The sequence below is a fragment of the Pipistrellus hanaki genome (genome assembly GCF_964339955.1).
Source record: "Pipistrellus hanaki genome assembly, chromosome: 1".
In the NCBI taxonomy this organism is placed as follows: domain Eukaryota; kingdom Metazoa; phylum Chordata; class Mammalia; order Chiroptera; family Vespertilionidae; genus Pipistrellus; species Pipistrellus hanaki.
In genome coordinates this window covers 183,281,563-183,303,352 of record NC_140503.1, presented here as the reverse complement: position 1 = coordinate 183,303,352, position 21,790 = coordinate 183,281,563, and the positions used below count along the sequence as shown (strand labels likewise).

The following is a 21,790-nucleotide window of genomic DNA, read 5'->3' as shown; positions in this document are numbered from 1 at the left end:
TACCAACTACCTTATGTGCCAGACCCTCTCCCAGCAATGAACACAGAAAACCTCTGACCTTGGAGTAGGAGGAGACAGAAAATACCCAAAGGTGAGAAGTGACATATATAGTCTGTCAAATGGTGACGAGTTCAGGAAGGGGTCCTATGGAGAGAAATGGTTTCCAATCTAACTAAACTAGAATCTAACTAAATCTAACTAAACTAGAATCTAACTTCCAATCTAACTTCCAATCTAACTAAACTAGAATTGGATCAGTAGAATCTGATCCAAACATTGAGCCTCGTATTCTAGCACCGTCATTCTTGTAAAAAAAATAAAAAAAATAAAAAAGATACAACATGCAAGTAAATGGGGAAGATACATTCTCCCCCCTATTAAATCAGTGTTTCTGCTCGAAAAGCAGGAAAACCACCAGCCCCAGAGCTCATCATGAAGGGGAACGAACCCTACGTTAGCAAAAATCATCAAGGTGAGGGGAGACTTCCCAGGGTTTTCGGACTCACACACACTTGCTGGCTGATGTATAAACGAATCTAGCCACTTCACATTCAACAAATGCCCTGGCGTGTGCAAAAGCAGCAAAGGGAGGCGCCCTGCGTCTGGGCGGAGGGGGCTTCGTGATCACTAACAGGCTAGGGAGCCATCGCAGAATGTACAACTGCTAAACACAGTGCTTCTGGGATGTGAGTGCTTCCTCAGTCCTCTCAGCGTCCTTGGAGATAGTCAGTATCTCTAAGGCTGGATAAGGAAATCAAAGCTCAGCTGGAGTATTTGCAGCCTCTCAGAGATCCGGATCAGGCTTTGACATCAAAACCCATGCTCTCCACCAAGGCACCTCACCTATGGCACCTTCCTCACTCTGCGATTCCCTCCATTCCCACCCTCTCCGAACACGCTACACACATGTGTGTGTATACCTGTGTGCGCCTGTCTGAGTAGACTGTGAGGAACAGGTAAGTCTGGGGCGGGGGGGAGTGGGTGGGAGCGGGGGTGGTGTTCTTGAGGGCTCAGTGCGGATCCAGTATTCCATACAGGTCACTCTCCTTTGGCCAACCAGCCCCATCTGCCACCTGGGCAGACAAAGGGGAATGCCAAGAAAAACAAGGCAGCAAACAGGACGCATGCATGCATCCTCGCGGACTAACTTTCTAAGGCCCAAGTGGCACCTTACAGAAACCTTTCTCCCTTGGACACGGTCAGAGCAGAGATGCTCCATCACAGCTTTCCTAATCATCAGGGGGCACCGTCCCTCCAGCAGCGGAGCCATGCGGAAACCCTGAGGTGTGGCCACACAGCTCCATGAGGAGCGGGGGTTGGAGGGAAGGGAAAGGGGGAGATGACCAACAGAGTTCCTCACTAGCAGTATGGAGATCTGTGATTCGGGCTTCGGGAGGTGGCGGGGCTAATTCCCTGGAGATCCTGGGCTGGTCTTCTCCTGCAGCCTCCTATTTGTCCGCAGCGATGGAGGAGGGCAACGGAGGGCCATGAAGCCAGCAAGCGCTGGAATCCACAGGAAGCCATGGTGGAGACGGGCCCCTCCCCAAACAGAAGCACAGCTGGTTGGTGCTGGAGGCAGCGATGTCCCCTGAGCTCTGGCTATGGAGATGTCTGCCGCACTAAGGGGAAGGTTTTGATGTGATTAATTCCGCATCTTTTTTAAAGAGATTTCCCTGTACCTGGAAATATACTTGGTGGGATTAATAAAGCAACCCTTGTCTGTGTAACCTCCGGGCCGGTTAACGGAGCCTGTCATTGCTGAATTGTAATCCAATCCTACAGGGAACCTTCTGGGAAGAGACGTCTTCCCCTACATAAAGCTTTCCAGCATCTTGAGGTTTTGAGGTTTGTGCGATTCTACACCCAAATAGCTCTACGCCCGGGCGTGACACTCAGCAGAAAGGACTCCATGGACAACCTGGCCGCTCAGCCCAGACTCAGGCAGACATCTAGTCTGACTGCTCTGCCCCCAGGAACCTGGTTTCTGGGACTGACTTTTAGCTTCCTGTTGCACAACCAGAACTACAGGCACCAAATAACACTAACACGCTGGCGAATGTGGTGCCCGACAAAAACATGATTCTGTAACTTTAAAAACATGCACTGTTGCTTCTCACTCTCTCTGGATGGTGCCGCAATTCCTGTTTTGCAGCATCTTATGTAATGTCAACACCTTCAGCTAAAATGTCTGTCTGTGGATACGGATCTCCAGGAAATCCTGAAAATTCATTCTTCGCTCTCTTTCTGGGCTTCCATCAGTGAATTACAAAACAAACAAGAAATCCTACAAACCACCACTGTGAGTGCAGGAATAGCATACAGTTGTCATACACGCGCTGGTCTTTGCAGAGCACTGTTTTCATTAGTTTCCCTTGGAAGGGAAGCATCCCTAAAGCATTGCTGGGAGAGATGCCCTGGGGAGGCCCATCTCCCCCGCTTCCCTGAGGAGCTCTCCAAAGCGTGCCCGGGCTGGATCCCGGGAATCACCTGCCTGTGAAGGTGCAAAGAGCGCCTGCACCGCCATCCACCGGCCCCACAGGGTGACACGGGGCGCGGGCATCCGCCTCCGCCACGGGAGCTGGATCAGCCCAGCCAGATCCGCACACGCCGCCCTCCCGCCTCCACAGCCCGCACTGAGCGGCCACCCGCCGGAGCGGACTGTGCGGCAGGGACCTTCCCAAACCCGAAGAGGGGAAGCTGCTTGTGAGAGCAGGCTCCAGGCGGCCAAGGGCGGCTCTGCGGGCCCTGGAGGTGCTACTGCCTACCTTTCCTCTCGCCAAACCGGAGCCGCCAGGACTCTGCGCCCGCCCTTAGGTGCCCGGCGGCGGCGGGGTGCCCGGCCAGGTGTGCGCCGGACAGTTTGCGCGCAGGGGACACGGAGGTCCCCGGCTCCCTGCAAGCGAGGTGCCCGCGCTCAGAAGGGCCCGGGGGTCTCCGGGCACCAGCCGGCTGCAGGAGGGACTAGAGGAGATGCGCTCCGCGGTTGCAGGAGGCTTGATTCTGGGGCCTGCAAGCCCGCTGCGCTGTCCTCACAGAGGCCGGGGCCGCAGCGCCGCGCAGAGAGGAAGCCGGGTCCCCAAGGGCTTCAGCACCCTCCCCAGGTACCCGAGTCCGCAGCCGTGCGGCCGCGCAGGGAGGGGGGCGGGCTCTGTATTGCTCCGCTCAGGGGAGCAGGGACTGACCGGCCTTGAACCTGAAGGAAAGCCTGCGCTGGGCCCGGGGAGGGTCCCGGCCGCTGGGCGCCCCGGGGAAGGGGGCCGTGCGCCCTGGGACTGGTTGCGAGACAGGATGCTGAGCGAGGGGCTGGGAGAGCTCCAAAGGTGGGGACAGAAGGTGGCCACTGAGGGGAGGGGAGGGGAAGAGGGGGCCAGCGGCGGGGGAGGTTAACCCCGAATTCACCCGGACCCAGAGGTCAACCGACCTGTTTGCCCGCAGAGTGCCCGCAGCGCGCGATTCGTGCATCTTACCTGCTTCGGGGCGCCGGCTCGGCAGCAGCGCTCGTCCGGGGCGAGGTCAGGGGGCTGCTTCCTGGAGATCATGTCTCGCTTTTTTTCCTCGGTTCACTCTGATCTTGGTCGCTTTTCTCTCCTTTTCGTGCCCCTCGGGGAGAGAACTCCGGGCGCCTGGCTCCTGGCTCAGGAAGAGAGCCAAGTTGAACTTCCAGGGATGAGGCCCCACACTTGGTCTGCTCCACTGATCCCACCCGCGGGCCACTCCCTCCTCTCTCCCGTCTCTGCGTCCCACCCCTAGGAACCCTTCATGACAGATCCCCCCCACCCCACCTCTTCGCATCCAGAAAAGCCACCCCTCAGGGGCAGACGGAAGCCAGGGGAAACGCAGCCCCCTCCCCCACCCTCCACTGCACACACCTCAACTCACACGTCGGGATGGATGGCAGCACGAAAAAGGTGAGACAGAGTAACTGGGAGCAAAGGAACGCTCCTGGGCTCCCCTTAAACCTCCTTATCATCTCCTAGACCCCTTCCGATTAGCCAGAGCGCAGCCAAGCAAAAATCAAAGTAACCATGGGCGCTTGGCAGTGAAAGGCCAACTTTACCTTTAAAAAGGTTTTTCCGTTCCCAGGGCGAGCATCATTTGTATTAAACAAATGGGAACTTGCCTTCTGACTTAGGTTCAGTGAAGAAACTCCTTTGCAAGGCTGCCTCAGGCTGCGCCCAGGCTGCAGGGACAGGGAGAGCCCAGCCCGCTTCGATAGCCCTGGCTGAGACCTCCCGCGGAGACCTCCCGCAGGAGACCAGGGACCAAGGCCAGGGCCCTTTTGTTATCCGGGCAGCCACCCCTCAGGCAGCCAAGGGGGGCCCTGCAGGTCTTTACCAAGGTAAAGACTTTTGCATTTGAAGCCCCAGAAAGCTGTCAAATGTTTGGCAGAAAAAGGCTACATTGCGTTTTTCTTAGAAATGATTATTTTCATCCAACTTGAGTCAAGATCTAACGGAAGTGGCCAAAATTACTCATGAGGTTATTGGATGAAGCCATCACCATTATTCTGGAGGAGGATATGCATAGTATGGATGTATCAGACACCTGTCCCTTGAATGTTACAGTGGGGGAAAGGGAACTTGCAAAATTCTGTTTCTGAAATGATGAGAAAGTAGAAAATATTGTATGTGTATATAGTACGATAGTTGAAATGCTGATTCCATCAGTGCTCCAAACATCAGAGTTGAAGTCCAATACCCATCAAGTTTACCATAATTCACAAAAATTAAGCTTAGTGGCGGGCTTTGTATTAACCACTTCACAAGTATTCTCTTTTAGTGCCACTTTATGAGGCAGGTACTATTACTATTTGAGAGATGGAAAGACTTAGGGAGTCGAAGTAACCAGCCTAAGTTTACAGAGCTAGCCAGTGCTGAACTGGGATTCCTTGGCAGCAAGATGTTCTTGCTGCCATCACCAGGTCATCACCACAGGGACACCAGCTTGAAATATCGAGAGCCTGCGTGGTTTATCTGCCAGCTCTACCTTAAGCAAATCATCAGTCTTCCTGGGCCACACTAGCTGCTTACAAAGTGAGGGTTGGATTCAATCCTCAAGTTCCCACAGGCATTCTGAAGCCAAGCATAAACTTCTATTTCACCTCGTTTCTCTTCCACGTGCTGCCCTCTAGTGGAAGTGCTTTGGAAACTATGAAATTAAAGTATCCAAAATTTGATAAAGACTGGAGATAACTCTTCCCCTCTATCCACAACTATACTGTTGTTGTTGTTGTTGTTGTTGTTGTTGTTGTTCTTCTTCTTCTTCTTCTTCTTCTTCTTCTAATATATTTTATTGTTTTTTTTACAGAGAGGAAGGGAGAGGGAGAGTTAAAAACATTGATGAGAGAGAAACATCAATCAGCTGCCTCCTGCACAACCCCCACTGGGGATGTGCCTGCAACCAAGGTACATGCCCTTGACCGGAATCGAACCTGGGACCCTCCAGTCTGCAGGCCGACGTTCTATCCACTGAGCCAAACCGGTTTCGGCAATACTGTGTTCTTCTAAGAACTGAGGCTGACTGCACTGATGATGTAAAAAAGCATTCCTTCGACTTCCTTTTAGCAAGAAAACCCACATAGTTCTAGTTAGCAAAAGCACCAGAGTGAATACTTAAGATACTCTTTTTGTGAGGGTAAACAGCTATTTTCATATTCCTTACAACAACCTTTATAATGTAAGAAATCATAAAAATGTTAGAAGCCTCAAAATTTGACTTCAATTGTTCCTTAAATTTTTTTGCTCATTTGCTTTTCAACTTAAAGTGACAACTATCATCTAGTTTCTTAAATTTTGTAAAATAATTTTACAAAAAGAAACATTTCTTGCCTTTGAAACTTTTGTCATCTAGTATTTCAAGTATATACCCAAAATAATTAGATGATCTAAGGGGGGAGGGGGGGGAAGCATAGATTTATGGAAAAATTAATTTAAAGGTAGCCTATAGATGGTTAATGGGTAATTCTTCACAGCACCATTTAAATACATGCCCCACCGTAATTAGAAAAAGCAAGAACAGAAGCTCAGTAAATAACAGACCTAAACTTGCTCGATAGAACAAGATTCTGAAATACGTGAAAATGGTTTCTTAGATGGACACCTGGTCTCTTTTGTCCCTTAAGAGTTTCTAGAGAGCAGAGAGATCCCTCCCGAATTCACCTCTCTTCTGGAGGTAGTAATCAGGACTCTGCTTCTTCCTCCTTCTATGAAGCTCATCAACCTCATAGGCAGACGGAAGGCCCAGGCTTAGGAAGGTTTAAACACTGCCACTCAATGTAGAGGGCAACTTCCACAGATGGGACAAGAGACACAGTTATAACTACTATGTCAACTCTAGCTTCAGATCTTAGACAACTATCTCAGGACAGGCAAACATTAACAACCGGAGGAGTCACCCGAGTCACTTAAAATGACACAAGAGGAGGAGAGAAAACGGCAGCCGAATAGGCAGATCCCATTTCTAGGAACACAGTGGGTCCTCCGGTTATGTCGGAGTTCCATTCCTATGGTGCAATGCAACACAATTTTCGCTGTAAGTCAGAACCCACCTACAGAAACACCTACGTCACTCACATGGAGCACATACATAGCAGTAATGAAGTAAAACAGTAAAAAAAAAAAAAAAAATTAAAGATAACAATTCCTGACTTTTATTTGTGGTAAATAAATAATAAAAAACAAAGCACATATGTACATACGTCAAAATGACAGAACTTTTCTTTTATATCAATAAATGGGAGATGGCAAAGGAACCACGAAATGACGAATGTCGAGTCCGATGTAACCCGAGGACTGTCTGCATATCCTAAGAAACCCACAACACCCATCAGAAAGAAAATATGCACCCCTATGTTCACAGCAGCACAAATTACAATAGCTAAGATTTGGAAACAGCCCAAGTGCCCATCAGCAGATGAGTGGATAAAAAAGCTGTGGTACATTTAAACAACAGAACACTATGCAGCAGTAAAACAAAAGGATCTCTTACCATTTGCAACAGCATGGATGGACCTAGCGAGAACGACAAGCGAAATAAGCCAGAGAAAGGTAGTATCACATGATCTCACTCATATGTGGAATCTATTGAACAAAATAAACTGACGAGCAAAATAGATCCAGAGACATAGAACCATGGAACAGATTGATGAATTTCAGCAGAATATGGGGTGACAGGGGAGAGATTAACAGGGGAACTTATATGCATATATGTATAGACCATGGACATGACAATAGTGTGGTGAAGATTTGGGAGGGGCAAGTGAGAGGTAGAGGGGGATAATCAGAAGAAAAAAAACAAAGGGGACATCTGCAATTCTTTCAACAATAAATTTTTTAAAAAATTATATAAAGAGCCAAACAATTGTTACAGGACATCTTTAAACAATACCACAGATGCTTACCAATGTTTAAAATTTTTAACATTCATAGCCATTAAGTTCAAGCATCAGACTTCTTTGCAAAAAGCAAGTTTTCAGTGTTTTTGTTCAATAAAGTTCCTTTGGCAATTTCAGCAAAGAACATACCAATTCATTTGGAATTATCTGCATTTACTTTAGACTTTAGTGAAATTAATGGAAATACAAAAACTAGGTGTTGCCAACCTGAGAAAATGTTTAAACAGAAAAACTTTATAAAGATTTCAATATAAACATTCCACAAATTTCAAATAGTAAGTTAACAAACTTTTTAAATGTCACAAAGTAAATAGGAAATTAAGGCCATCATAGTCCCAATTTTACTTATTCTTAATGGCTACTTGAAAACCTTTTCCCTGCCTTCTCCAATTGGCTCAGATAGAAGGGTAAAGGACATGTATTGCTTTATTTCCCTCAGAACCAATTAGTGTGTTTACACCAAATTTAACCTCATTTGGCCTTAAAAAAAACTCCAGTTTCTTTCATTCCCCTTCTGCTCACCATGCAGTGGTTTCTGCAGCATCCTCATGCCACTTGCTCTGGGCAACAGGGAACTGTGGAAACTGGAGGCATGTGTCTTTGAATCTGAGTACCACTAGCACCTCCAGCCTAGACTGCTTCCCAACTCATCTTTGTAGTTTTTAGTCTTTTTCTCCACACACAGCCAGCCATCTGTATTTTTTATTGTTGATAGTATTAGAGGTATCTCCCCACCCCTCTCCCTCCTCTTTCCTCCTAGCCCCCCACCCCCTGTCCTATTGCCCTGTCCATGGACTATGCATATAAGTAAATTCTTTGTCTTCCCAATCTCCCCGCCAGCCATCTTTAAAAAACAAAAAATAACTATTACCCATTTAAAACCTCCCAACGCTGCCCACTGACACTAGAATAAAATCCAACTCCTTACCACGGTCTATTAAGTGCTGTATGAACTGCCTGGCCCTAGACTCTTCCCCGCTCTTATCCTCTAGCTCCAGCCACAACAGCCCTTTTGTTGCTTGGCCACACCAAGCATCTCACCAACTCAGGGACTTTGTACTTGCTTTCTTTTCCTCATACACTTTCCCCTCAGATCCTCAAGGTCATTCAGGTCACAGCTGAAACAAGCCCATCCCAGAGGGACTTTCCCATTCTAAAGTAGCTAGTGCCCTTTTACCCCGCCCCCCTTTCACCCTTTTCTGGAATATTTTTTAATACCATGTATTATACATGACATTGTATTCTTAAAAAAAAAAAATCTCTTCCACTCCGGTAGCAGCTCCCCAAGAGAAAGATCACTCACCTTCTGATAAGTATCCCTAGTATCTAGAGTACGGGTGTCGAACTCAATCAGAGAAGGGGCCAAAATCTAAAATCCAGCCTAAATCGCGGGCCGAATGGTTTACTGAACAGTCATAAACTGACAATGTCATAAACTGACAGCGGAGTGCAGTGATGACAGCGCGGTGCGGGCCACATTGCAAGGCCTGGCGGGCTGGATTTGGCCCGCGGGCCTTGTGTTTGACACATGTGATCTAGAGTATCTGTTAGAGGAAACACATCTGTTGATTGAATAAGCGAATAAACAGCTGTGTGACTCTGAGATAATATCCAAACCAATAAAAAACAGCAAACAGTTTAATTTGTCACTCATTCAAGCCCCTTCCTGGGCTCACTACTTTCCCATAAGTTAGAAAGAAAACCTAACAAGATCAGCAGCCCAACAGACAGACATGAAGTAGGCTTCAGACTTGTTTAATAGGCCAGCATTCCAGCAACATGAAAATAGGCTCCCAGGCAGACACCAAGTTGTGTTCATATTCTTTAATGTTCATTTTAGATCAGAGTAAGGTAACGTCTTGAGAATAGCAGCTTAAACACCAACTCAGTAACTCTGAGTTACTGAGAAAGTAACTGGGCAAGTTAAAGAAAACTAAAACCAAAAACACAGACCATAAAGAAAGGAATGAGTGCCCTTTAATTTTAGAGACCAGTTAATATTTGACTAATCAACAAGACATTTAAAGAAAGCCCGAATTAAATTTAGCAAAATTTAAAAATCCTTCTTTGTACTTCTGTTTAAAAAACATTTCTATCACTTTTTACTATCTTTTAATTACTGTTTTGCATCAAATTTTGGAGTTTTTCATGCATTGATACTAATACCTAGCCTAAACCTACAGGTTCCTGAATATTTTAGATAACAGTAAATATTCTAGATTACAAATTTGGTATGAAAAACTTTAATGAAAATATTAAGCATACAAAAATTAAATAACAAAACCATTTAAAATGACTTACAATTTAAACAGATTTGGCTTACTGACATTTCTCTACAAGCTTTTCATAAGAACTGATTTATTTCCAGATAAAAATCTACTTAAAAGAGTACCGTGGTAAGAAAAAATGAGAATAAAGTACATAAAGCTCATAAGCCCTGTGCTCAGCACATAGTGCTCATAAATATTAGTTTTTCTTTTATGATTACTTTGAAAAGACACAAGTTTTATAAAACATGCCAATTTCGGTTGAAAGCTTCTTACACTAGAAATACCCACATGTGAGGAGTCTAGTTTGGCATATTTTGAAAACAGTATTTTCCTCTAAGGAACACAGTACATAAAAATTTATTTCAATAACTGATAAGCCAGTTTCTGGAATCTAATTATATAACTTCATATTACAATTTAAGAGGTCTTTTAGAGAATTGTCTTTTTTATTAAAGTACAAAGTTACATGATGAAGAAAAGTACCTTCTAATAAGTAACCAAAATATTATGAAATATTCCTCTTACAGCACATGTGGCTCAGTTTCATCTTAATTGGGGGTTGGGGAGGAGGAGAGGAAAAGTTGGTTTGAAATTGTAAATAAAAAAACTATGTTAATTCAAGGAAGCACAATGAACAACTAACATGCTACCCTGCCACAACCTATGCCTTATGAAATATTTTATCATTTCAGTCATGCTTTTAATATCAAACAATGTTATATTGACACTTCTCATGTGTTAATTAAGATAAAGCTTAACATTCTATCCTTCTAACAGCTGGAAGAGAACAGAGAGATGAGTGTGAATACATATCATGTTGTACAATATACACTTTCTAACATTCCAAACTTAACAATGTGTCTAAATCCAATCTGAGGTATATTAACAGATCAAAGAATTTTAAGCTGCACCAGGGGCTATGTACCATGCAAACCCTAACACCAAAACTGCACACATTGGGAGGAGATGATATTTATACTTCTGCCACAGTGTTGGCTCAACTGCCACTTCATCTCTTTTCCTGTTCTTCTTCCGACGACCCTTCAGTCTGTTTTCAAAAGCCTCCAGTTCAGCCTAAATCAAAATAGTATCATTTTTATTAAATCCAATACATACCTTATCTTGAAATCTTCCACTTAGATAAAAATAAATCAATTTGGGAAATGTTTTAGTAGTAATGGTATGTAATAAATACACTGATTTGATTTTTTGTTTTAAACTCTCCACTACTGGTTGTATTCAACAAGTCCAGAGTTTAGGAATGCAGTGCTAAGAGATGCACAACGAGAATAGCTCTAGTTTCTTACAATGTTGATAAATAACATTAGTGGCTTGTGTAGAAATTCAAGTGAGTAAAGAGAGAAAAAAGCCAACAGAAACTCATTATTCTCTTGATAAAACAAATTTGCACATAAATTATTTCTAATGTCCTCCCTCAAGTCATGCAAGTTTTAATTTCCTCATTCATAAAAGCAGCATTTTAATATATATTGTACCCTGCTTGATAAGTATAAAGCATCCCAAAATGCAAATTAACAAATAATTACATGTCACTATAAGAAAGTTAAGCCACTCTTTGGAGAATATGATTAATATAGTACTTGAACAAACTAGATGTATCAGGAATGCATTCGTTATCTAGGTAGTAACAAAGAACATATAATAATCCTACTTTTAAGAATCTATGGGGTCCTAGCTGGTTTTGCTCAGTGGATAGAATGTCAGCCAGCTGACTAAAGGGTCCTAGGTTCGATTCCAGTCCAGGGTACATGTCTGAGTTGCAGGCTCAATTCCCAGTAGGGGGTGTGCAGGAAGCAGTTGATCAATGACTCTCTTTCATCACTGATGTTTCTATCTCTTTCCTTCTCCCTTCATCTCTGAAATATCTGTCTATACTAATAAAAGGGTAATATGCTAATTAGACCAGGAGACCTTCTGGAAGTCCTTCCAGAGAAAGCCATGGTGGCAGGGCTGAGGCAGAGGTGGTTAGGGGTGGTTAGGCCAGCAGGGGAGGGGCAGTTGGGGGCGAGCAGACCAGCAAGGGTGGGGGCAGTTGGGGGCAAGCAGCAGGGAAGTTGGGGGTGAGCAGGCCAGTGGGGGGGGGGGGAGGGGGGGCAGCAGTTGGGGGTGATCAGGCGGGCAGGCAGAGTGGTTAGGGATGATTAGGCAAGCAGGCAGGTGAGCAGTAAGGAGCCAGTGGTCCCAAATTGCAAGAGGGATGTACAATTGCCAGTTTGGGCCCGATCCCGGTGGGACATCCCTCGAGGGCGTCCCAGATTGGAGAGGGTCAGGCCACTAAGTATATATATATATATATATATTAAAAAGAATCTAATGAGGACAAAGGAGAATGTATTATTAACATAGATGTTATGGTTAGTAAACAGGACTTATTTGCTACATATAATCTACAACTCAGTAAAACAGAACTCAAATAATTTTAGATAAGTGAAGACATGGGCTCCAGGAAATGCCTTAAAATGAATGGCACTGCACCCCAACCCTTTCCCCACAAACCAAAAGAGGAATTAAAACTCTTTGGCTGGTGAATGGATGAAATTGGCAAGGAAGCAAAGGAAGAACATTGGGAATATATAAAATATCTGGGAATATGCGAGATCCTGTGCTTCTTCAGAGGTACAGTGTATCTGATTAAAGTAAGTGAATGGCATACTTTAATGTATGAACTATATTATTTTCAGTCCAGATAGAGTTGACTAGCCCCAAGTTTGTATCTAGAATGTACTTTGTGTTTGAATAAAAACTAACAATGATGCAAAGAAACACAACCCTGGGTGTTCTGTTCAGTTACCTGGTGTCTTCGATTTTCCTCTTCCAGTGCAGCTTTGGCTTCTGCTTCTTTTATCTGTTTGCAGACATTTAAAAGTAAAGTAACACATTGTAATTGTCAATTCTATATAGAATGTTAGCATCATCTCACTGAGGCTTCACAAACCCATAATGACTTCTGGAGGATGTATACTGGCAGTTATTTAAAGAAATGTAAATATTATAGGGAAAAGTGTTACCAAGATACTGTCTAACAGACTGGGGGTGAGGAGAGATGGAATGCTATACCTTCTATAAACACTTCAAATTAACTATAACAGATATTAGATCAAAATTCAAAGAGCTACAATAGTAGTAATTGAAATGCTTTTAAAATGTTTTTTTTCTTCTTTAGAGTAATCATAGTAACAAGCTATACTCAAAATTATTCAATACCACTCTCTTTCTGGAGTTACAATTGATCACTTGCTTTAAATGTCTTGAAGGGAAACCTTACTTTCAAACAAAATCAATGGTTCACTCATGGACTGGGTTGAGTGCAAGAAAAAATGACATAAGAGGTAACCCACACAGCAAAGAATCCTAAAACCTTATTTTTATATTATTTTAACCTAATTTTCAGGAGGTTTACACTAACATGAAGATGAACAACCATGTCCCAGAACACATACTCTAACTGGTTAAGAGAATGGAAAATCTAGTACACATTAGACAATAAAAAGCACACCTCAAAATTCAAAGTAGGTCTTTAAAACCAGGTTTTAATTATAAAAGCAAAATAGATGAGCTTTCAAGTCATTCACAATAAGCACATAAAGAAATGCACACAATAAACAGGGAAAAGCCATTAGCACATTGAAAATTACATTTACTGTAATGTGGCAGTACCTCAGAGGCTTTCCGCTTCATTTCCTTGCACGTTGCGTCACATTCTATTGAAATCTGATTTTCACGTACTTTGTTGCACTGAAACTCCTAACAAATGAAAGTTTTTACACTTCAGATTTTAAGATTTTTCCCTTCTAACTGTATGTCATAAGAAAGCAAAATTTCCCTAAGAGATTAAGGTTATGCAAATTATTTAACAGATATGTTCGTTAATATTTAATAATTTGTTATGGTTGCAAGTATCAAATCTCTTGGTTCAAAGAGTGATAATTATTTTATTTTCCCTTAATTACAAAAAAGCAAATACCATAAAATTAAAATCATCCACTTACTAAATACACTATTGAGAAAGGTCAGTTTTTCTTTATTGTTTCTTGTTAATCTTGTAAAGCTTCCAGGTAATAAAATGCTCCAGAGCAGTCCATCCAGCAGCTTTCTGAGGTGCTGGAAATATTCTAAATCTGCACTAACTACCCAACCAAATAGCACTAACCATATGCGGCTACTATGCATTCAAAATGTGTCTAGTGAAAGGAGAAAATGAATGTTTAATACTATTTACTGTTAATTCATTAAAATTCACACTTAAGTAGCCACATGGCTAGTGGCTACCAACTCAATGTAATTCTAGAGAGTTTTCGAAAGAGCAGCAAATTTTTCTCTCAACTAGTAAACCTTTGTTCAGTTTAAAATTTTTCTACAGTTTGTATTTGTGCTTCACTGCCTCCTTAATGAAACAGAGGAGGATCTTAATGACTTGATATCAATACTATGATCAATTTGTGTACTATGCTGTAATGAATCCTGTGGGATCAGGCCGAAATGGGCTCTCTGACATCCCCCAAGGGGTCTCAGATTGCGAGAGGCTGAGGGACCCTTGGTGCACGATCGTGGCCAGGGAGGAACATGGGAGGCTGGCCAGCCAGGGAGAGACTTCGGGGGGCTCCAGGGATTGTCTGGCCTGTCTCGCTCAGTCCCTACCTGCAGGACCCCAGCAGCAAGCTATCGTACCAATCAGAGCATCTGATCCCTGGTGGTCAGTATATGCCATAGTGAGTGGTTGAGTGGCCTTAGTATATCATTAGCATATCACACTTTGGTAAAACAGATGACGACCAAACGACCAGACATTTAGCATATTAGACTTTTCTTATATAGGATACTCTGAGACTTTGAGTTTATAGATCTTTTATATACCTTTTATTTATCCCTGTTTCTTGCTGTCAGATGTCACTTATACTCTGAGGGTACCTATTATTTGTATCAATTTCTCCTCTTGCATCACATGCTCAGATTCTAGTTTTGTTTTTGTTTTTTAAATATTTTATTGATTTCAGAGAGGAAGGGAGAGGGAGAGAGAGATAGAAACATCAATGATGTGAGAGAATCATTGATTGGCTGCCTTGCACGCCCCCTACTGGGGATTGAGCCTGCAACCCAGACATGTGCTCTTGGCCAGAATCAAACCTGAAACCTTTCAGTCCACAGGCTGACTGACATTCTATCCATTGAGCCGAACCAGCTAGGGCAGATTCTAGTTTTTTAGTTAAAATCTACCACAGTTAAGAAATAAGATCACCAATTCCTATGAACAGAGTGCATATACTTTATTTTAAAAATTAAAAATAAAATAATAAAGACCTCTAGAAAGAAGAAAAAAAAAAGTGCATATACTTTAATAAAGCACTTTATAGAAAGAAATTTTATTACTTAATAGGTTTTTTCCATAAGTTCTTCATTTTTGGCTGATGTTAGTGATTCACACAGTTTTTGTCCTCAAAGGACAGTCCAGAAAAATAAAAAATATGATGAATAAACATTAAAGACAAAAAATTAAATGTGTGTGTTTGTGGACATTAAATCTATAAGCCTGAAACAAAGATCGTATCTTTTCTTATTCAAGATGTACTTATAAAGTGCCCATTACATGCCAAGTGTTTTGTTATGAACAGGGAATATACATAAGGAGGAGAGCATAATAATAATAAGTGCTAAACTAAAAATAATAATAGCAGCTACTGCTATGATATATTATTTTTAAATATATTTTATTGATTTTTTTACAGAGAGGAAGGGAGAGAGATAGAGAGCTAGAAACATCGATGAGAGAGAAACATTGACCAGCTGCCTCTTACACACCCCCTACCAGGGATGTGCCCGCAACCAACGTACATGCCCTTGACCGGAATCGAACCTGGGACCTTTCAGTCCGCAGACCGACGCTCTACCACTGAGCCAAACCGGTTTCGGCTACTGCTATGATATTAAACATAGTTCAATGTTATGAAAAACATTGCAATCATTGTGCTAAATGCTATGTAAGCATTACCTCTTCTATTTCTTTCAGTAAATCTATGTATAAACTCCATTTCGCAGATGAGGAAACAAAGTTACAGATGTGCCTAGAATCACAAAGCTCTTGAGAAAACTCTATAGCATCAATACAAAGAAAGCAGAATAAGGAGCACCTGAGTCTTCCCAAGGGAGTCGAGGAAGAAAGACCTTCCCTAACAGGAAATGTTTACACTGAGTATTAGCAGGATTCTCCCAAGCAAAGTGGTAAGGGGAAAATACATTGTATTTTACACAAAAGAAGGGATTTTTATATATATTCCAGTGGACATCCAGACTAAAGGGGGGTATAGCATGAATGTTAGGACACTTAAATAACGGATTCGGAGTGCTATAGGATAAGACTGTACAAATAGGCAAAATAACATCATAGATTTTCTTGTATGTTGAGTCTATGTATATACACTTTCCTTATAAAATGTGGATTTTCCCCCATAATGCATGAAGAACCAATGAAGATCATATATAGGAGAGTGCTATGATTAGAGGCAAGGAAATCCATCATGAAGCTGTTGGCAAAGTCCAAGAGCAAGCTGTTGCCGAAGTTCTAATGGGTGGCAAACTGCACCTGGACAATTACATGCGATGTGAGAGAAAACCTGATAGACGGCCCAGATTAAAAGTGGCTTGACTTAAGTGTTGATTTTCATGTAAAGGTGATTCACTTTAAACAACTAAAACTTAAGAAATTCAACTCCAGAAGAGGTCAAGCCTATACATTTAAATTCAGAAGTTATCTACCCCAAATAATGATAGTAGAAACTGTAAAACAAATGAAGAGAATCTTAATAAAAGCAAAAGGTTCTAAATAAATATTTGTTGAGTGGGTAAATAAAAGAGTGAATTTAAAGAAGAAAAAAAGAGGAGCCTACCTTAAGGAAATGACCATAGAAACATGAAGACAAAAGGGAGTGAACTCTAACTGAGACGGGGAAAAACCAGAGGTCAAGCAAGAAGAAAGTTTCGAAGGAGTCAACAGTGTCAGCAGGAAAGTCAAGGAAAAGGAGAACTGGAAAAAGACCCTTCAGCCACTGGCATCTGAGAATTCAGACTCTTTCTGCAGGAGTCTTGCCCAGCATTATGTAATTTGTTGTGCTTGAGCTTTCCAATCGTTACTTTTTGCCCTCTTACTCCTGTTACCACTATTTTACATTAAAATTAGTTCTCCACAAGTTTGAATATTATTTTATAATTTTATAAGGCTGTGCATGTGAGGTCATTTTTAAGGCATTTTCAAAACATAATATTGATGGCAAAAAAAGTTTTTTTTAAGAGCAACAAAGGTTAATTCCAGACCATTTCTCACCATGAAACTTGCTTTATTACTCATTGTTTTCCCTGGGCAAAGCTGATTCTATCCAGAAAAAGGACACTGTACTTGATTCCAACATAAAACAATCTCTTACATTAAATTGCAAACAACTAAACTGCCAAACAAAGCTGATTTTTAAAACAAGCATTTACAGAGATAGATGGGAAATAAAAAAGTTCTGAGAAATAAGACCTTAAAATTAAAAAGCAAAATATAACCCAAAGAACTATCAAACACAGACAAAAATAATGTACATAGAAAAGAATTTTCAGTAACTTAAAATATTTACCTTTTTAATTCTTTTACAAGGACATCTAAGTTTTACCTTCTGGTTGCAATTAAAAGGACATTCACCAGGGTGGCACATCTCTTTGCACCTATGACCACAAGGAAGCTAAAATAAAACCAAAAGAAAGCAGTTACATTCTCAACTACTTATTACCCCAAATCTGAATTTGGACAGAAGGAAATTTATTTTAACAAGAAAATCTCAGGATTGAAAAATTCAGAAAATTAAATTCGAAATAATCCATGCCTCTAGTTTTACTCATACTAACTAATATGGGATTATTACAATAATCATTTCATGCTTAAAATGGTCTCATATTTTATACTAGTAATCTTGCATAAATTCTGAAAATGTTAAATTCTAGTTCTTGAACAAAAATCCATAAAAAGTGTCCAAAGTATTAGTTAAAAGAAAATATAATTTTTGCCGAAGCCGGTTTGGCTCAGTGGCAGAGCATCGGTCTGCGGACTGAAAGGTCCCGGGTTCGATTCCAGTCAAGGGCATGTACAATACATTGGTTGCAGAAACATCCCTGGTGGGGGGTGTGCAAGAGGCAGCTGGTCGATGTTTCTCTCTCATCGATGTTTCGAGCTCTCTATCTCTCTCCCTTCCTCTCTGTAAAAAAAAATCAATAAAATATATTTAAAATATATATTTATATATAATTTTTAACAAAATGGCACATCACATACTGATTTGTTTTATTTGGTCAAAGAGACTGATTACTATATTTAAAACTATGTTGCCATCTCTTCCTTACCAAGATTTAAAAGAAAAGAGGTACTATTAGTATATCCATAAGTCAAAAGGCTTCCTTTATAAACTTCCATCTTTGCAAACCAAATAACTGTCACTGCCCCAGCTTCAACAACAACAAAAAAGAGAATGTTCACTTTTAGATTGGCCCAATACAGATGGATAACCTTGGTTTCTCACATTATTGCCAGGATAAATCAATAGTGAGATTTTACCATTTTATTTTGAACAATTTTTTGGAACCATTTTCGATACTTGTATTTCGAATATAATGCATAGACAGACATCTGAATTTTTAAAAACAAAACTTTATATATGAAATGCTTTATACTAATTCAAAATAATGAATTTTAAAGTTCACACACAAATATACTAGTACATCTATCTTTTTAAAATAACCTACTATGAATTTATTCTCTAACTGCTTAAGACACACACATTTTTTGATATATTTATATTTTAAGTCTGAATCACATGGGAGGTAAGCATTAGATGAATACCTTATTGCTTAAAGTATATAAGCTATCTTTAAAACAACTTAAAAAAATCTTCAAAGGGGCATCCTAGACGCATACTCCCCAAATTTCATAAAGATATGTGCATCCCTACTCATATGTATTACATTTTTACAGGCATCACATTTTTATTTCTGGACCCACATCTTTAGTGGATCCAGAAAAGTCCTGAAATAGGATGTCCAAACAAGAAAAGAGAAAATCTAAGGGAAAAAAAGCCCCAAAAATACAATTTAAAAGGTTCTATTAAAGCTTACCTCTTTAGGACACTGATCTTTGCAACAACTGAGGCGGTTCTTTTCATTTACATCAGCTGTGGTTATTTTTCTAAAAATAGGAGAGTAAGATTTGGTGTCATTCAAACCAAGTCCATTTCATAGCATATTTTCCAAAAGCAACTCAACAATTTCAAACATGTCTATAAAATGATCTTTCTTATTTTTTCTTGAGACCTATTTTAATTGTTTCTTTCTGTAACAATTATCTTCCAATTACTTTACTGTTCTGTTAAGTCAAATTTTCCAGCCCTTCATCAACTACCAACAAATTAAATGCCAAAAGGGTAATCGCTGCAAGAAGGAAGCACAAGACACACATAAAATATCACGGTATTTGGACTCTTTTTATAAGTTCGTGTACTCTCTTTCCCTATAGTTTGATGATTATTCATAATTAAAACTCTTCTTAAAACCTTTATATAAATTATTAAAAACGAGTCATTTGTTAGTTCAAACTAAAAAATATAGGCTATTCAGTGGGAAATGTAAGCTTATTAGGAAAGTCTTTCAGTTGTTTTTGGATAAGCTATTAATGTTAGAAATTGATTCATTTTAAATTACATCATTTAGATCAGTCTGTGCTTTTATATGATTCAATAGGTAATTTGGAAATAGTCATAAACACCAAGGAATAAAATCACTTTCTAACAGAGAGTTGAATAGAATCAGAAGAGGTACTACATGAGTCAGTATCTAGTGACAATCTTAAAATCCCTATTATACCTATTGTACTTTTCTCTTCCCCAAATTGCTTTTTTTCTTTTTTTAAAATTATTTCTTTTCCTGCTTTTTCTATTTCCTTTTACTAGACATAATTCCCAAAATATAACATAAAGTTAGTCTCATTGATGTCAAAATTGTAATCTTCATATTTGTATCAAATTATCTATGAATGTACTCTAACATACACAATTTTCTTGTTAAAATTTCATTTACTATCACAGAGTTTTTATGCTAGCTCTACTAAACATTGTATATTTTATTCTTACAAGTATGGTGCTCACCTCTGAACTTATGGATTAAAATCATATTATTCCTGTTTCTCTATAAATTAGGAAAAATTACCTACTTTGCAAGGTCTGTATCTTTTATATTTAATACCCAAGAATAAATATACATGAAGCAGAAAAGAACTAAAAGGAAAAGATGGCTTATAAAATAATTAGTTGAATTAAAGCAAATAAAATTATCAGAATACCAAAAGTAAGGGATTCTGCATAAAAACATGTATTTTAAATATGTATTCAAGAAAGGGAAAGGAACTCTGGATAGCTGAGACAATGGAAACCATGTCAATCCAATTGCAACCACACATTCCAAAAAAAAACCATTCAGCTCATTAATAACAAAATCATTCAAATTCCATGACCTTGGAATAACTAGAAGACAGAAATATCTACAAGCTTCAAATTACCTGTAAGTAGAAAAGTATCAATTCCTAGCAGAGCTATTTCTCAAGCTCCCATAGGAAATCTTTTCAAGAAGTCAGTGAAGTTCTGGAAAAACTGAACAGAAAAGACAGGGAGCTAACATCACTCCAGAAAAAGAAAGTCAACCCTCAGTGTAAAAGTACAAAAAAGTCTTAGTAATCAGAGCATTAACTACAAGGAAGAGACTTGGAAAAGTGCACAACAACCAAGGAGCCATGAACTGAAGGTAAAAAGGAAAAGAAAGGCAGCTTTTGAAGACTACACGATGAAGAGAAGACAAAAGAAAAAAATGTAGGACCTTGCAAGAACAAAGAAAACAATCCCCCTTTGTCAATATCACCCATTACTAAAGCAAAATTGCCCTCTTAACTCCCCCTACAAAAATTCTAAAGCTAAAAATTGTAGTATGTTATTTTATTTTTTAAATTTCAACAAAATAATTTTGACTTTTACACTTTTACAAAGCATGAAACTAGAGTGCAAGTGGCAAAAACAAATTTAAGATAAAATTAACAGGCCATTTTTTCAAAAAGCATTTATGCTTAAAAAATAAATAAATCAGAAATAAAATTATATTCCCAAATTTAACTTTGAGTAAATCAGACTTTTTCAAAAGCCCACTTTATAGACTTGAATGAAATGAAGCTCAATGAGTTTGGCCATAATTAACCTGTATTTTTTAAAATAAGGAAAATATAAAGGTCACATCCTTGTATAATAAATGCCACAACAGCGACATCTGTAATAAATAAAACCTACCTTTTAAATCTACAATTTAAAATTTACACTTAAGTAATTATGTGTAAGTCAATTTTTGATCCAATGAAATTCTAGTTTGACACTGCTATTTGAACACACTGTTTATAGGAATGCTTCTCCTTTTTTTCTTTTTTAAAGCAGTTTTATAACTTATTTCCTAACAAAATCTTATAGATCCCCAAATGGAAAAAACTCAGAAATGCCCTGGTTAAAAAAGGGTGCAGTATCTACAAGGTGAAATAGTCTGCACTGCCTCCCGGTCACTAGGAAAATCTAGGTCTCTAGAGTCTAAACACAACCACTGAAAAATATTCCTTACAGTATACTACATATGAAGAGTTCTGAATTATAAAAGGATATCACAAACATAATTTCAGCAGAACAACAATATTTCTTCAGTCTTCTTACCTACATTCCACGTATAGGGTTGTGATCTTGCAGTGACATTTTATTCTAAGCATCTGAACACAAGGAGGACACTCTCCAGGGTGGCATGGCAGAACACATGGGTGAGGACAGCCCCCGGGCCGTGGTTTAGAGCAGCCTTCTTCACACTGGAGGCATTCTGGACCAGCCTGCCAAATTGCAAGGAAATAAATCACCTACATTCAAAAGTCTAACATTTCTATACAGTAGTTATAAAATTTACATACCCCAGTATTTCTGCAGCTCTTAGAAATACAGCTTAAAAATATTCAAAATGAAGAATAGCAAGATTATTAATATGACCATTATTCACAAAGATTTCTATGTATACA

At 40.1% G+C, this 21,790-nt stretch overlaps 2 protein-coding genes across 3 annotated transcripts in view; both read right to left on the bottom strand.

The window, feature by feature from the left end:
• Positions 1-4,117, bottom strand: part of CORIN (corin, serine peptidase) — a 188,154-nt gene extending 184,037 nt beyond the window's left edge. The window contains exons 1-2 of one of the 2 annotated variants that reach the window (XM_084899835.1): positions 4,058-4,117; positions 3,468-3,630 (exon numbers count right to left, since the gene is read on the bottom strand). In XM_084899835.1, the coding sequence (XP_084755961.1) occupies positions 3,468-3,539 (72 nt within the window). In that variant the 5' untranslated portion in view covers positions 3,540-3,630; positions 4,058-4,117. Of the gene's footprint in view, positions 1-3,467; positions 3,730-4,057 lie in introns of those variants that run through there. The other variant, XM_084899836.1, reaches the window with a different exon arrangement.
• Positions 4,118-9,127: 5,010 nt separating this feature from the next.
• Positions 9,128-21,790, bottom strand: part of NFXL1 (nuclear transcription factor, X-box binding like 1) — a 43,474-nt gene continuing 30,811 nt past the window's right edge. The window contains exons 18-23 of the mRNA XM_084899901.1: positions 21,441-21,607; positions 18,823-18,892; positions 17,295-17,399; positions 13,342-13,428; positions 12,476-12,529; positions 9,128-10,737 (exon numbers count right to left, since the gene is read on the bottom strand). Coding sequence (XP_084756027.1) covers positions 10,564-10,737; positions 12,476-12,529; positions 13,342-13,428; positions 17,295-17,399; positions 18,823-18,892; positions 21,441-21,607 — 657 coding nt within the window. The 3' untranslated portion in view covers positions 9,128-10,563. The remainder of the gene's footprint in view (positions 10,738-12,475; positions 12,530-13,341; positions 13,429-17,294; positions 17,400-18,822; positions 18,893-21,440; positions 21,608-21,790) is intronic.